Source organism: Myotis nattereri (assembly GCF_964212035.1).
Source record: "Myotis nattereri genome assembly, chromosome: 15".
Taxonomy (NCBI): Eukaryota; Metazoa; Chordata; class Mammalia; order Chiroptera; family Vespertilionidae; genus Myotis; species Myotis nattereri.
In genome coordinates this window covers 50,834,414-50,849,575 of record NC_138090.1, presented here as the reverse complement: position 1 = coordinate 50,849,575, position 15,162 = coordinate 50,834,414, and the positions used below count along the sequence as shown (strand labels likewise).

At 52.5% G+C, this 15,162-nt stretch overlaps 2 protein-coding genes across 2 annotated transcripts; both read right to left on the bottom strand.

Annotated features, from left to right (window-relative positions):
- Positions 1-1,323: 1,323 nt before the first annotated feature.
- Positions 1,324-4,982, bottom strand: LOC308530671 (myeloid cell surface antigen CD33-like; the record flags this gene model as incomplete). Its single annotated transcript, XM_081107367.1, has 5 exons — positions 1,324-1,421; positions 3,733-3,780; positions 4,010-4,288; positions 4,488-4,877; positions 4,943-4,982. The coding sequence occupies 5 exons, from the start codon at positions 4,980-4,982 to the stop codon at positions 1,324-1,326; spliced, it is 855 nt and encodes a 284-aa protein (XP_080963493.1).
- Positions 4,983-10,688: 5,706 nt separating this feature from the next.
- Positions 10,689-14,354, bottom strand: LOC308530670 (myeloid cell surface antigen CD33-like; the record flags this gene model as incomplete). The annotated part of the gene is made up of 5 exons (XM_081107366.1): positions 10,689-10,786; positions 13,103-13,150; positions 13,380-13,658; positions 13,860-14,249; positions 14,315-14,354. 5 exons carry the CDS (start codon positions 14,352-14,354, stop codon positions 10,689-10,691), a joined length of 855 nt encoding a protein of 284 aa, XP_080963492.1.
- Positions 14,355-15,162: the final 808 nt, after the last annotated feature.

Here is a 15,162-nt window from a genome sequence, read left to right as displayed (position 1 = left end):
TCACCTGATCTTTTCCTTGTATGATTCCTCCCCCAACGTATATCACCATCCAACAGGCTGTAATAATTTTTAAATTTATTTTTAATTTATCCTCTTGTCTCCAGAATGACAGCTTCTGGATGACAGAGATTTTTGATGCCAGGTTCATGGTTGCATATCCATTACCTACAACACTGCTGGCACATAGTAGGTGTTCAGTTATACTTTCTAAAGTGTCTGTATATAAATGACTAAATATGATTTCATTAAAATTTATACAATAATCACACACACATGTTCAATTGGATGACTATTAACTAAGTTCGAAGTATGGTCATCCGTTGGAGATGTAGGAATGGGGAGGGAAGGATATTTCAGCCAAAGGAACTGCACATGCAAAGTCTAAGAGTCACAAAGGCCCGGGCCCAGCCAGATGTGGAGATGATGTGAGATGCAGGGAGATAATAGAATCTAGTGGAGAGTCCAGCAGGAGACAGACCACGCTGAGCCCTCAAGTCCAGCCTGTGGTGGTTGCACCTCATCTCTGGCCATGGAGGGGAAGCATCATTGTTCACACTGTGCAGGAAGTGGACCATATGTCTCTGGATACACAATCTGGAGACAGGTAGCTGGTGGGTTCAAGGACCCAGGGAAGAGATGAGGCCACAGGAACAATCCCAGCATGATGAGCAGGAGATGGCCCTCAATGTAGGCTCTGACTGGGATGAAGGATGGACAAGTCTTAGTGGATTGGGGAGAACGGGATGGTCTTAGAGAAGGGGGCCACCATGTCATCACTGTGATGGGAAGCCCAGCAGAGAAGTGGGTTTGGGGAGGAAGGTGACAGCTCCATTTCAGCAATGCTGATGGGCAGACTGGTGGGAGGTGTCAGTGGGTGTTGGGTGGTGACACACCTGTATCACTCACCTGAGGGGTTAACCTGAGACTGTGTTTGCATCCTTTGTGCTCCTTTGGGGCCTCGGGGCCTTCCTCCTATAGTACCTGACTCTGAGGGAAGACACCAGGATCTTTCAGTATGATTGCATCAGGTCCAGTGGGCAGCAGACCCAACCCCCTATTCCCTGTTCAAGGCCTGGAGAGGTGACTGAAGTGGGAAAGGGTGTGTCTGGCCTGACAGACCCTCCTGATCACTGTAGGTACCTCCCACCCTGGACACCTGGCTTATGGGACACTCAACAGGTCTGTCTGTATGGAGTCCTCATTCACCACACCTTCGCCTCCTTCCAGCCCTGCCTCTGACCCATCGGGATCCAAGGTCTCAGTTCAGCACTCAGCCTCCTGTCCCCTGCCCTCTTTAGGCCTCCCTTCCCCCCTGAGCTGAGCTCACATGAGGACGATGAGGCAGAGGAGGAGGAACAGGATCTTGACAGCGGCTTCCCCGATGGCCACCAACACCACCTCTGCCCTGGGTCCTGATAATCCTGCAGGAAAGAGGGACGAGGATGGAGTCACCTGTTCTGCCGCAATCCTGAGTCCTTCTTCCCCCAGTAGGACCCTGGACGTCGTTCACCAGGCGTTCCTGCATCTCTGGATTTGGGACCATTTGGGCTCTCAGCATAGACCCCGTCCTTATCCCCAGCAATTGGACAGAAATGGAAATGTGTAAGTTGGAATTCATCAAATTGAAACATTCTGCTGATCAATGGACATGATGGGGAAAATGAAAAGCCAACCCACTTAATGGGAGAGAACATTTGCTAGCTATAGATTGGATAAGTATTAATAACCTGCCCATATACCAAACTCTTAAAACTCAACAACAAAAAGTCAAAGAACCTGATTAAACAACTGGCAGAAGACTTGAACTAAAATGTTCTTTAAAGGTGACATACAAATGAACAATAATTCTGTGATATAATAAGCGGCGTCGTAATTATCACAGAAATGCAAATCAAAGCCATGTTGAAGTAGCCTTTCACACCCACTAGTAGCCTATGATTTTTTTGTTTTTGTCTTTTTATAATTTTTATTTCTTGAAGTATTACAAAGAGTATTACATATGTCTCCTCCCCCCCCCTTGACATTTCCCTGGCCCCTACCCCGCCCCCCGCTCCGCCCCCCCCGGTGTCTTGTGTCCATTGGTTAATCTTATATGCATGCATATAAGTCCTTCGGTTGATCTCTTAATCCCCCCCTCAAACCCTCACCAGGCTTCCCACTGTAGTTTGACAGTCTGTTCAATATTGCTCTGCCCTGCATCTACCCCTGTTCATCAGTCTATACTGGTCCCCATTTTCTGTCCCAACCTCACTGGAGCAGTCCCAACCTCACTGGGGCCGTCTCAGCCTCACCGGGGCCGTTTCAACCTCACCGGGGCCATGCTGACCTCACCGGGGCCGTTTCAACCTCACCGGGGCCATGCTGACCTCACTGGGCCCGCTTCAACCTCACCGGGGTCATCCCGACCTCACTGGGCCCGCTTCAACCTCACCGGGGTCATCCCGACCTCACCGGGGCTGTTTCAACCTCACCGGGGTGGTCCCGACATCACCAGAGCAGTTTCAACCTCACCAGGGCCGCTATGATTTTTTTTTAAAGGAAAATATCAATGTTGGCAATTGTGTGGAGAAATTGGAAGCCTTATAGTTTGCTGGTGGGAATGTAAACTGATGCTGCTACTGTGGAATACAGTCCAGAATTTTCTCAGAAAGTTATACATAGAAAGTACCATTTGACTCAGCAATTCCACTCCCAGGTACATGACCTAAAAAACAGAAAACATGTCTGAACAAAAAAACGTACATCAAGTTCACAGCAGTATTATAACCACCCAAAACTGGGAACACCCTAATGTTTATCAACTGATCAACAGAAGAACTCAATGTGGTACATCCATACAATGGACTATTTATTCAGAAAACCCCTTAATGCCCTTGTTCTCCATTAGAAAAGATGTGCACACAGCCAGATCCCTTCACACCATGGACAATTCCACAGTCACAGAGATGGCGATGGGGGGGAGGGGGGGGTAACGTCTATCTTTCTGGTGGCAAAGAACCTGTTAGGTCCTTCAGGTGAACAACCAATGCTCACAGCAGTGTATGGACCCTGCTCACTTGCAGGGGGAGACTGAGCTTCTGAGGGCAGACTTCAGTGCCTCTAAGGGAAAAGTCTTTTGTTTTTAATAATTGATGTTTAGAGGGAGAGAGGAAAGGAAAGAGAGAAGGGAGAGAGAGAGAGAGAGAGAGAGAGAGAGAGAGAGAGAGAAACATTGGTGTGCTGTTCCAATAATTTATGCATTCATTGGTTGCCTCTTGTATGTGCCCTGACAGGGGGATCAAATTCACAACCTTGGTGCACTGGGGCAGCAGTATAACCAACTGAGTTACCTGGCCAGGGCCAACTTCAGTGCTTCCTTCATTATTGGCCATGTGACTATATTGCTTGTTCAAAAATACATAAATTAAACTATTGGAAGAAAATGAAAACGTGAGCCTGGAGGATTCGTCAGGAGATGGAGGAAAAAGGCCTTGAGAGGCAGCTCAGCCATGTGCAGGGTGCCTAGTTCTCCTGGTGCAGCTGACAGGGGCTGGGAGAAGTCCTCAGGGGAGCAAGGGGCCAATGGGGACAGCTGCTCACAGTGGCCATGGGGCTGAGGAAGAAGTGGGAGCACTGTGTCCACCCACAGGGGGCGTCTGGTCACCAGGTGAGTCCAGAATGAGACAGAGTTTAGCCCTGTCCATATCTGGAAATGGCCCTGCTCCCTACAGCCCATGAGGGGCTCCTTCTTACCTGTGCCGTCTCCTAGGCAACCACCTGTTGTTGGGTTCTCCGGCGCACCTGGGACAGGAAGAGAGGTGTTTGCTCATCAGTGAGCAGAGATGGGGTGAGGATTTTTTCAGGCATTGCACTTTGACCCACAGAGAACACAGAAATGCAAGAGGGCCAGGTATTGTGTCCTTGAGGTCCCCTACACAGCCAGGCCTCCGGGACAAAGCACCAAGCACACCTGCCTGGCCCTCTTTCTCTTCACACCCTCAGGGACCTGGTGTTCCGACCCAGCACTCACAGGTGACGCTGAGCTGGATGGTTGTCTCCACGGTCACACCAGCGGCAGGAAAATGCACCTGACAGGTGAGGTTGGTGCCGTGGTCCTGAGGCTGTGGGGTGAGGGTGAGCACGGAGGAGAGACGGGTCCTGGGGCCCAGGGAGCTGTGGGCAGCTGACGTCCAGGAGAAGATGGGGGGCGTGCCCCGCTCACAGGCCCAGGGCACAGAGCAGGTCAGGTTCCTGGGGAGGCCGCTCTCCAGGGGCCCCGGGTTGAGGATGTGGGGTGTGTGGCTGAGGGCTGGTCGGAGGGGGAGACAGGGGATCAGGAGGGAGGGTCCCAGGTGCGGCCCTGAGAGAAGCCTCGGCTTTGGTCCAGCTCCTCCCTCTGAGCCCAACAGGCTGTACCCCAACCCTCTCGCAGAATGGGGTTCCCTCCCAGTCCTGCCCAGGGCTACCGTGAACTTCTCCCAAGGCCTCTTCTGGAGCCCATTCCTTACCTGTCACTCGCACAGAAAGCATGTCCTGTATGTAAGAATATTTATGCCACTGGGAAATTCCTCTCTCCACCCGAAAAAAATATAATCCATCATCTGTCCTCCTGGCGTCTCTGATGTCCAGGGAGCAGTTGTTGGTCCGGGGATCCCCAAGGAGGTGGAATCGGCCCTGGGTCTCCTCCTGCATGTTACGAGCCGGGTTGTTTGTGACCACAGCAGCATCCTGATTTATATTAGCTCCTCCCTGGAACCAGTAGCCATATGCAGGGGAAAGATGATTCCAGTCGCGCCCCGGGTGGGTGAAGGTGCAGGGCACAAACACACACAGGCCCTCCTGCACCATCACGGGTGTCTGCACTGTGAGCGTGAGTCTTTCATCCTGAGCCTGGGACCCTGCAGGAAAAGGAGGGTCAGCCACAGCCCCCGCCCTACGCCCCCTTCTCCCCTCAGACACTCACCTGCCCACAGCAGGGGCAGCAGCCACAGCATCTCTGACATGGAGGGTTTCTGGGCTCCTGTGGGTGAAAAAAGAATGAAGACAGTGGGAGGGGGGACCATGGTGAGGCCACGGAAGCTGGGGAGGGGCGTGAGATCTCGGCCTTTCACAAAAGAGGAACCACAGAGCCCAAGCGCTTCCCCTCTCTACACAGAGACCGAGGGCACCCTCCCAGAGAAGGACAGACAGGAAGCTCACCATGAGTCCTGCCCAATCTCAGGTCTTCCCTGCAGCTTCAGAGCTGAACCAGGACCTCTGAGGACATTTGAGGAGGGGACACGGGAGTCTCCTATGGTCCTCCCATTAGGGGCTTTTCTGAGCTCTGGTGTCTACACCAGGCATGTAAAATATACGGAAGGATCTTAGGTAAAGTGTCAGGGGCAGCCATTATTTCAGGCATTCATTCATTCATTCATTCATTCATTCATTCACTCATTCATTCATTCACCCATTCACTCCCTCATTCATTCATTCTGCACAGAGAGGGAGACACCCCACAGCCCAGAGACTCTCAGGAGCAGGTCCATCCAGCATGTTCTGGACCTGGGTGAGGCCCAACCTGACCCACAAGGGGGCCAGCAGAGGCCTCTGCAGATCTGAGGATTGACAGACCATGGGTGGGTGTCTGAGTCCTGCCCAGGCAGAGGTGCTGTTGGTGCCCTCAGTGTGCACTGGGGAGTGGGCACTTCCTGGCCTGAAAGTCACAGTGTTGCATAAACTTGTGGTTCTGAACCAGGGCCCACTGGGAACATTTGGCAAGGTTGGGACACATGTCATGGTCACGGCTAGAGAGGAAGGTGTAATGGGCAGCCAGTAGGTAGAGTCCAGAGATGTTTCTGCACATCCTGTTTTGCACAGGACGGCCTCCCAACAGCAAGCCCTAAGGTCAGCCATGCCAAGGTCAAGACACCAGATCTAGACCCAGAGGCCGGCAGGAAGGGGTGTGGGATGTTTATGTGAGGGTGTGGTATGTCAAATATATGTAAGGATCTTAGTAAAGTATAGAAGGCAGCCATTATTTCAGGCATTCATTCACCCATTCACTCATTTATTCACTCCCTCATTCATTCAACAAACAGAGTGAGCCTGTGCCCTGTGCGGGGGCTGGAGGAGAGAAGACCAGCAGACGCCCTCCATCCATGCCCAGAGATGGTCCCCATAGGGATGGAAAGGAAAGATGACCTCAGGACATGCCTGGGAGGGGCCATGATGGTGAAACAAGGCTGGGGCCATGACTGGAGGCCTCAAGAGCCACAAGAGAGCAGATTGGATGCGGCCTGGACTCTCCAGGGACAAGGAGAAACATTCCCAGCTGTGGGACCTGCTGTGGGCCCAGGGACAGTAAGGAGGTGAAATTGCTGAGGGGTTGGGGGGTTAGGGAGCTTTCTGCTTTCTCCCTTTTCACATGACATCGTCCCCCAGGTCTGGCCTCCTTTCTCACTTCCCTTCCTCCTGCCCTCTCACAATCTGGGACTGCTGGCTCCTGACCACTTGCCTGCCTTCCTGATTTCCCCTAACCACTTCTGCCTGCCAGCCTCTTCGCCCCCTAACTGCTTCCCTGCCAGCCTGATTGACACCTAACAGCTCCTCTGCCTGCCAGATTTCCCCCAACTGCCCTCCCCTGTAGGCCATCCTGTCACTATGGGGGAGCAGCCATCTTGTGATGACATGGAGCGGCCAACTTGTGATGCGAAGGCGTGAGGGTCAATTTGCATATTACCTCTTTAATATATAGAATTACATGTGGTGAGAGAAATGGAAGATCACTTTCTCACTTTCTCTTCCTTGTCATTTTTTCTTTTTTTTTTTGGTGAGATTTGGCTCTGAGCTTTTTTTTCTTGTTTTTTTTTTTTTTTTTAATTGTCAAAAGTTTTACATAGGTCTCCTTTTTCTCTGATTTACCCCCTGCCCCCAGCCATTCCCACCCCAGGAAAGCCCCCACCTCCCCAGTGTCTGTGTCCTCTCTTCCTTTCCTTATCAGGCCCTCAGTTTTAGAAGGCCACCCTCATGGGCTCCTTTAATGTCACTCCTTCTGAAAGAACAATCCTGTTGGGGGTTAAGGCTTCAAGAGATGAATGTGGGGGGAGGGGACCCAATTCTGTCTAGAGCATCCAGGTTCCTGGGGTCCCCACCTTCCATTCATCCTTGTCTTTATTATTTTATTGTATGTATTTTTATTGATTGCAGAGGGGAAGGGAGAGGGAGAGAGAGATAGAAACATCAATGATGACAGAGAATAAGTGATCAGCTGCCTCCTGAACACCCCCTAATGGGGATCGAGCCTGCAACCCGGGCACGTGCCCTGACCAGGAATTGAACCTGGGACCTTCAGTCTGCAGGCCGAGGCTCTATCCACTGAGCCAAACAGATTAGGGCCATCCTTGTCCTTATTACAGGTGGTACCACACCTGGTACGTGCAGAGAAAATATGCATGTAAGTAATTACATCATTCCTTTTTACCAGTTGAAAGAAATACGTCCATCTCCATCATCCAGGTGATATTCAAAGCACGGTTATATTTCCAGGGACTTGACTGAGGGGGGCTGCAGTCCTGAGGGCACCGTCCCCAGGCTCCTCCCAGCTCTGGAACCGGTAGCCACAGGCAGGTGCGGGTTTGCTCCAGCCGCCCGAGGGCAGGAGATGGTGCAGGGTGCGGGGACGCACAAGCCCTCCTGTATCATCACTTCCAGCTTGAAATCCAGGTGCTGGGCCTGGGACCCCAGGGTGGGCGGCTCGGCCTCACCCCCTGCCCTTCCAGCTCACCCCAGACGCCAGGGGCAGGGGCCCCTCTGGAGCGGGACATGCCACGCCCGTTCCTGGTTTAGTCGGATGTCGAAGTTTCCTCTTTCAAGGAATGAAGAGCTGCAGAGCCCAGAGGAAGCCCGACAATAAGGTGAGGAGGTTTTGGTGCACACAGGAGAGGAACCTCGGGCCCACTCTCCATCACAACCGCCTGGGCTGCCCTGGGAGACTTGCTCGCTTCCTCATTTCTCAGAGACTCAGCCTGCGGTTCAGAGAGGGCCACAGACAGGCCACCGGAGCCTGGGAGGGCAGCACCTGCCCCATCTCTCTCCTGGCTCCTTCCCGTAGCCTGTCCTTTGCCACCAGCGACCGAGGCATCTGAATCCTGCTAAGAAGTGGAGAAAAAGGCCCCAGCCGGTTTGGCTCAGTGGATAGAGTGTCGGCCTGCAGCATGAAGGGTCCTGGGTTTGATCCCAGTCAGGGCACATGCCCGGGTTGCAGGCTGAATCCCCAATAGGGGATGGGGGTGGGGGGGCGTGCAGGAGGCAGCCCATCAGATTCTTTCTCATCGTCGATGTTTCTATTTCTCTCTCCCTCTCCCTTCCTCTCTGAAATCAAGGGAGAGAGAGACAAAGTGGAGAAAGAGGATGGAAATATGGATTTCCATGAAGCCACAAGCCATGCCCCTAATTACCCGGGCATTTAGCACACAGAATGCACTCATCGCCTGGGCCCCTGGCCAGCCTCTCTCCACCAGCACATGAGGGCGGGGCTGGGGGAGGGCTTGAAGGCTGCTGGCAACGCCCCTTCTAAGCCACAGTGCAGGTTTCCTCTGCACCTGGCCTCCCGCCTTTGATTCGGGCAGCACCTCCTCTGGTCCAGGCTGGTCTCTGTGGCGGTTTCTCTAGCTTTTCACAAGCCCCGCAGCCTGCAACTGTTCGTCCTGAGCCCCCGGGATCACCCAGAGGTCATATTGTGTCTGGTACGATGTGGTGTGCAGTAAGCTTACTTACAGCTTCCCGGTAGCACCAGGGAAAGTGTTCTCTCTCTCTTCCTTTCTCTCTCTCTCTCTCTCCCTCTCTCCCCTTCTATCTTTCCCCCTCCCCCTCTCTCCCCTTCTCTCTTTCCTCTCCCTGCTCTAGACTTTCAGTCCCCAAGTCAACTTGAACTTCAAGATATATCCAGAAATTAAACCTCACCATCCACCTCACTTCCCTGGTTCAGCCACCATCCCTTCTAGCCTTCTGTGTCCTTCCCATTCTCTGTTTGGCTGCTATGGACACGCTAGTCTATTCTGAAAAGAGCAGCCATGAGAATTGGTTACAAAGAATGTTCAACCATATCTCTGATTTCCTCAATGGCTCCCCGGTTCTTGCATTTGCTGCAAGCTTTCACTAGGCTGCACACCATAAGTTCTGCACCTCCCTCCAGGGCTCTCCCCTCCCAGGCGCCCCTGGACTGTTATGCCAGAGTCCTGTCTCCATCACACACCAGGCTGCTTCTGCCTCAGAGCTGGGACACTGCTCTCCATCTTTCTGGCTAATCTCCCTGAGGGCAACACACAGTGTGCTCTCTCACCAGCATCAAGTCTAGGCTCAGAATCACAGTTCATACTCTCAAATGTTGGAATTGTCCCTCCATGTCACCTGATCTTTTCCTTGTATGATTCCTCCCCCAACGTATATCACCATCCAACAGGCTGTAATAATTTTTAAATTTATTTTTAATTTATCCTCTTGTCTCCAGAATGACAGCTTCTGGATGACAGAGATTTTTGATGCCAGGTTCATGGTTGCATATCCATTACCTACAACACTGCTGGCACATAGTAGGTGTTCAGTTATACTTTCTAAAGTGTCTGTATATAAATGACTAAATATGATTTCATTAAAATTTATACAATAATCACACACACATGTTCAATTGGATGACTATTAACTAAGTTCGAAGTATGGTCATCCGTTGGAGATGTAGGAATGGGGAGGGAAGGATATTTCAGCCAAAGGAACTGCACATGCAAAGTCTAAGAGTCACAAAGGCCCGGGCCCAGCCAGATGTGGAGATGATGTGAGATGCAGGGAGATAATAGAATCTAGTGGAGAGTCCAGCAGGAGACAGACCACGCTGAGCCCTCAAGTCCAGCCTGTGGTGGTTGCACCTCATCTCTGGCCATGGAGGGGAAGCATCATTGTTCACACTGTGCAGGAAGTGGGCCATATGTCTCTGGATACACAATCTGGAGACAGGTAGCTGGTGGGTTCAAGGACCCAGGGAAGAGATGAGGCCACAGGAACAATCCCAGCATGATGAGCAGGAGATGGCCCTCAACGTAGGCTCTGACTGGGATGAAGGATGGACAAGTCTTAGTGGATTGGGGAGAACGGGATGGTCTTAGAGAAGGGGGCCACCATGTCATCACTGTGATGGGAAGCCCAGCAGAGAAGTGGGTTTGGGGAGGAAGGTGACAGCTCCATTTCAGCAATGATGATGGGCAGACTGGTGGGAGGTGTCAGTGGGTGTTGGGTGGTGACACACCTGTATCACTCACCTGAGGGGTTAACCTGAGACTGTGTTTGCATCCTTTGTGCTCCTTTGGGGCCTCGGGGCCTTCCTCCTATAGTACCTGACTCTGAGGGAAGACACCAGGATCTTTCAGTATGATTGCATCAGGTCCAGTGGGCAGCAGACCCAACCCCCTATTCCCTGTTCAAGGCCTGGAGAGGTGACTGAAGTGGGAAAGGGTGTGTCTGGCCTGACAGACCCTCCTGATCACTGTAGGTACCTCCCACCCTGGACACCTGGCTTATGGGACACTCAACAGGTCTGTCTGTATGGAGTCCTCATTCACCACACCTTCGCCTCCTTCCAGCCCTGCCTCTGACCCATCGGGATCCAAGGTCTCAGTTCAGCACTCAGCCTCCTGTCCCCTGCCCTCTTTAGGCCTCCCTTCCCCCCTGAGCTGAGCTCACATGAGGACGATGAGGCAGAGGAGGAGGAACAGGATCTTGACAGCGGCTTCCCCGATGGCCACCAACACCACCTCTGCCCTGGGTCCTGATAATCCTGCAGGAAAGAGGGACGAGGATGGAGTCACCTGTTCTGCCGCAATCCTGAGTCCTTCTTCCCCCAGTAGGACCCTGGACGTCGTTCACCAGGCGTTCCTGCATCTCTGGATTCGGGACCATTTGGGCTCTCAGCATAGACCCCGTCCTTATCCCCAGCAATTGGACAGAAATGGAAATGTGTAAGTTGGAATTCATCAAATTGAAACATTCTGCTGATCAATGGACATGATGGGGAAAATGAAAAGCCAACCCACTTAATGGGAGAGAACATTTGCTAGCTATAGATTGGATAAGTATTAATAACCTGCCCATATACCAAACTCTTAAAACTCAACAACAAAAAGTCAAAGAACCTGATTAAACAACTGGCAGAAGACTTGAACTAAAATGTTCTTTAAAGGTGACATACAAATGAACAATAATTCTGTGATATAATAAGCGGCGTCGTAATTATCACAGAAATGCAAATCAAAGCCATGTTGAAGTAGCCTTTCACACCCACTAGTAGCCTATGATTTTTTTGTTTTTGTCTTTTTATAATTTTTATTTCTTGAAGTATTACAAAGAGTATTACATATGTCTCCTCCCCCCCCCCCTTGACATTTCCCTGGCCCCTACCCCGCCCCCCGCTCCGCCCCCCCGGTGTCTTGTGTCCATTGGTTAATCTTATATGCATGCATATAAGTCCTTCGGTTGATCTCTTAATCCCCCCCTCAAACCCTCACCAGGCTTCCCACTGTAGTTTGACAGTCTGTTCAATATTGCTCTGCCCTGCATCTACCCCTGTTCATCAGTCTATACTGGTCCCCATTTTCTGTCCCAACCTCACTGGAGCAGTCCCAACCTCACTGGGGCCGTCTCAGCCTCACCGGGGCCGTTTCAACCTCACCGGGGCCATGCTGACCTCACCGGGGTCGATTCAATCTCACCGGGGCTGTCTCGACCTCACTGGGCCCGCTTCAACCTCACCGGGGTCATCCCGACCTCACTGGGCCCGCTTCAACCTCACCGGGGTCATCCCGACCTCACCGGGGCTGTTTCAACCTCACCGGGGTGGTCCCGACATCACCAGAGCCGTTTCAGCCTCACCAGGGCCGCTATGATTTTTTTTTAAAGGAAAATATCAATGTTGGCAATTGTGTGGAGAAATTGGAAGCCTTATACTTTGCTGGTGGGAATGTAAACTGATGCTGCTACTGTGGAATACAGTCCAGAATTTTCTCAGAAAGTTATACATAGAAAGTACCATTTGACTCAGCAATTCCACTCCCAGGTACATGACCTAAAAAACAGAAAACATGTCTGAACAAAAAAACGTACATCAAGTTCACAGCAGTATTATAACCACCCAAAACTGGGAACACCCTAATGTTTATCAACTGATCAACAGAAGAACTCAATGTGGTACATCCATACAATGGACTATTTATTCAGAAAACCCCTTAATGCCCTTGTTCTCCATTAGAAAAGATGTGCACACAGCCAGATCCCTTCACACCATGGACAATTCCACAGTCACAGAGATGGCGATGGGGGGGAGGGGGGGGTAACGTCTATCTTTCTGGTGGCAAAGAACCTGTTAGGTCCTTCAGGTGAACAACCAATGCTCACAGCAGTGTATGGACCCTGCTCACTTGCAGGGGGAGACTGAGCTTCTGAGGGCAGACTTCAGTGCCTCTAAGGGAAAAGTCTTTTGTTTTTAATAATTGATGTTTAGAGGGAGAGAGGAAAGGAAAGAGAGAAGGGAGAGAGAGAGAGAGAGAGAGAGAGAGAGAGAGAGAGAGAGAGAAACATTGGTGTGCTGTTCCAATAATTTATGCATTCATTGGTTGCCTCTTGTATGTGCCCTGACAGGGGGATCAAATTCACAACCTTGGTGCACTGGGGCAGCAGTATAACCAACTGAGTTACCTGGCCAGGGCCAACTTCAGTGCTTCCTTCATTATTGGCCATGTGACTATATTGCTTGTTCAAAAATACATAAATTAAACTATTGGAAGAAAATGAAAACGTGAGCCTGGAGGATTCGTCAGGAGATGGAGGAAAAAGGCCTTGAGAGGCAGCTCAGCCATGTGCAGGGTGCCTAGTTCTCCTGGTGCAGCTGACAGGGGCTGGGAGAAGTCCTCAGGGGAGCAAGGGGCCAATGGGGACAGCTGCTCACAGTGGCCATGGGGCTGAGGAAGAAGTGGGAGCACTGTGTCCACCCACAGGGGGCGTCTGGTCACCAGGTGAGTCCAGAATGAGACAGAGGTTAGCCCTGTCCATATCTGGAAATGGCCCTGCTCCCTACAGCCCATGAGGGGCTCCTTCTTACCTGTGCCGTCTCCTAGGCAACCACCTGTTGTTGGGTTCTCCGGCGCACCTGGGACAGGAAGAGAGGTGTTTGCTCGTCAGTGAGCAGAGATGGGGTGAGGATTTTTTCAGGCATTGCACTTCGACCCACAGAGAACACAGAAATGCAAGAGGGCCAGGTATTGTGTCCTTGAGGTCCCCTACACAGCCAGGCCTCCGGGACAAAGCACCAAGCACACCTGCCTGGCCCTCTTTCTCTTCACACCCTCAGGGACCTGGTATTCCGACCCAGCACTCACAGGTGACGCTGAGCTGGATGGTTGTCTCCACGGTCACACCAGCAGCAGGAAAATGCACCTGACAGGTGAGGTTGGTGCCGTGGTCCTGGGGCCGTGGGGTGAGGGTGAGCACGGAGGAGAGGCGGGTCCTGGGGCCCAGGGAGCTGTGGGCAGCTGACGTCCAGGAGAAGATGGGGGGCGTGCCCCGCTCACAGGCCCAGGGCACAGAGCAGGTCAGGTTCCTGGGGCGGCCGCTCTCCAGGGGCCCCGGGATGAGGATGTGGGGTGTGTGGTTGAGAGCTGGTGAGGAGGAGGAGACAGGGGATCAGGAGGGAGGGTCCCAGGTGCAGCCCTGAGAGAAGCCTCGGGCTTTGGTCCAGCTCCTCCCTCTGAGCCCAACAGGCTGTACCCCAACCCCCTCGCAGAATGGGGTTCCCTCCCAGTCCTGCCCAGGGCTACCGTGAACTTCTCCCGAGGCCTCTTCTGGAGCCCATTCCTTACCTGTCACTCGCACAGAAAGCATGTCCTGTATGTAAGAATATTTATGCCACTGGGAAATTCCTCTCTCCACCCGAAAAAAATATAATCCATCATCTGTCCTCCTGGCGTCTCTGATATCCAGGGAGCAGTTGTTGGTCCGAGGATCCCCAAGGAGGTGGAATCGGCCCTGGGTCTCCTCCTGCACGTTACGAGCCAGGTTGTTTGTGACCACAGCAGCATCGTGGAATACATTAGCTCCTTCTGGGAACCAGTAGCCATATGCAGGGGAAAGATGATTCCAGTCGCGCCCCGGGTGGGTGAAGGTGCAGGGCACAAACACACACAGGCCCTCCTGCACCATCACGGGTGTCTGCACTGTGAGCGTGAGTCTTTCATCCTGAGCCTGGGACCCTGCAGGAAAAGGAGGGTCAGCCACAGCCCCCGCCCTACTCCCCCTTCTCCCCTCAGACACTCACCTGCCCACAGCAGGGGCAGCAACCACAGCATCTCTGACATGGAATGTTTCTGGGCTCCTGTGGGTGAAAAAAGAATGAAGACAGTGGGAGCGGGGACCATGGTGAGGCCACGGAAGCTGGGGAGGGGCGTGAGATCTCGGCCTTTCACAAAAGAGGAACCACAGAGCCCAAGCGCTTCCCCTCTCTACACAGAGACCGAGGGCACCCTCCCAGAGGACAGACAGGAAGCTCACCCTGAGTCCTGCCCAATCTTGGGTCTTCCCTGCAGCTTCAGAGCTGAACCAGGACCTCTGAGGACATTTGAGGAGGGGACACGGGAGTCTCCTATGGTCCTCCCATTAGGGGCTTTTCTGAGCTCTGGTGTCTACACCAGGCATGTAAAATATACGGAAGGATCTTAGGCAAAGTGTCAGGGGCAGCCATTATTTCAGGCATTCACTCATTCATTCATTCACTCATTCACTAATTCACCCATTCACTCCCTCATTCATTCATTCTGCACAGAGAGGGAGACACCCCACAGCCCAGAGACTCTCAGGCGCAGGTCCATCCAGCATGTTCTGGACCTGGGTGAGGCCCAACCTGACCCACAAGGGGGCCAGCAGGGGCCTCTGCAGATCTGAGGATTGACAGACCATGGGTGGGTGTCTGAGTCCTGCCCAGGCAGAGGTGCTGTTGGTGCCCTCAGTGTGCACTGGGGAGTGGGCACTTCCTGGCCTGAAAGTCACAGTGTTGCATAAACTTGTGGTTCTGAACCAGGGCCCACCGGGAACATTTGGCAACGTCGGGACACATGTCATGGTCACGGCTAGAGAGGAAGGTGCAATGGGCAGCCAGTAGGTAGAGTC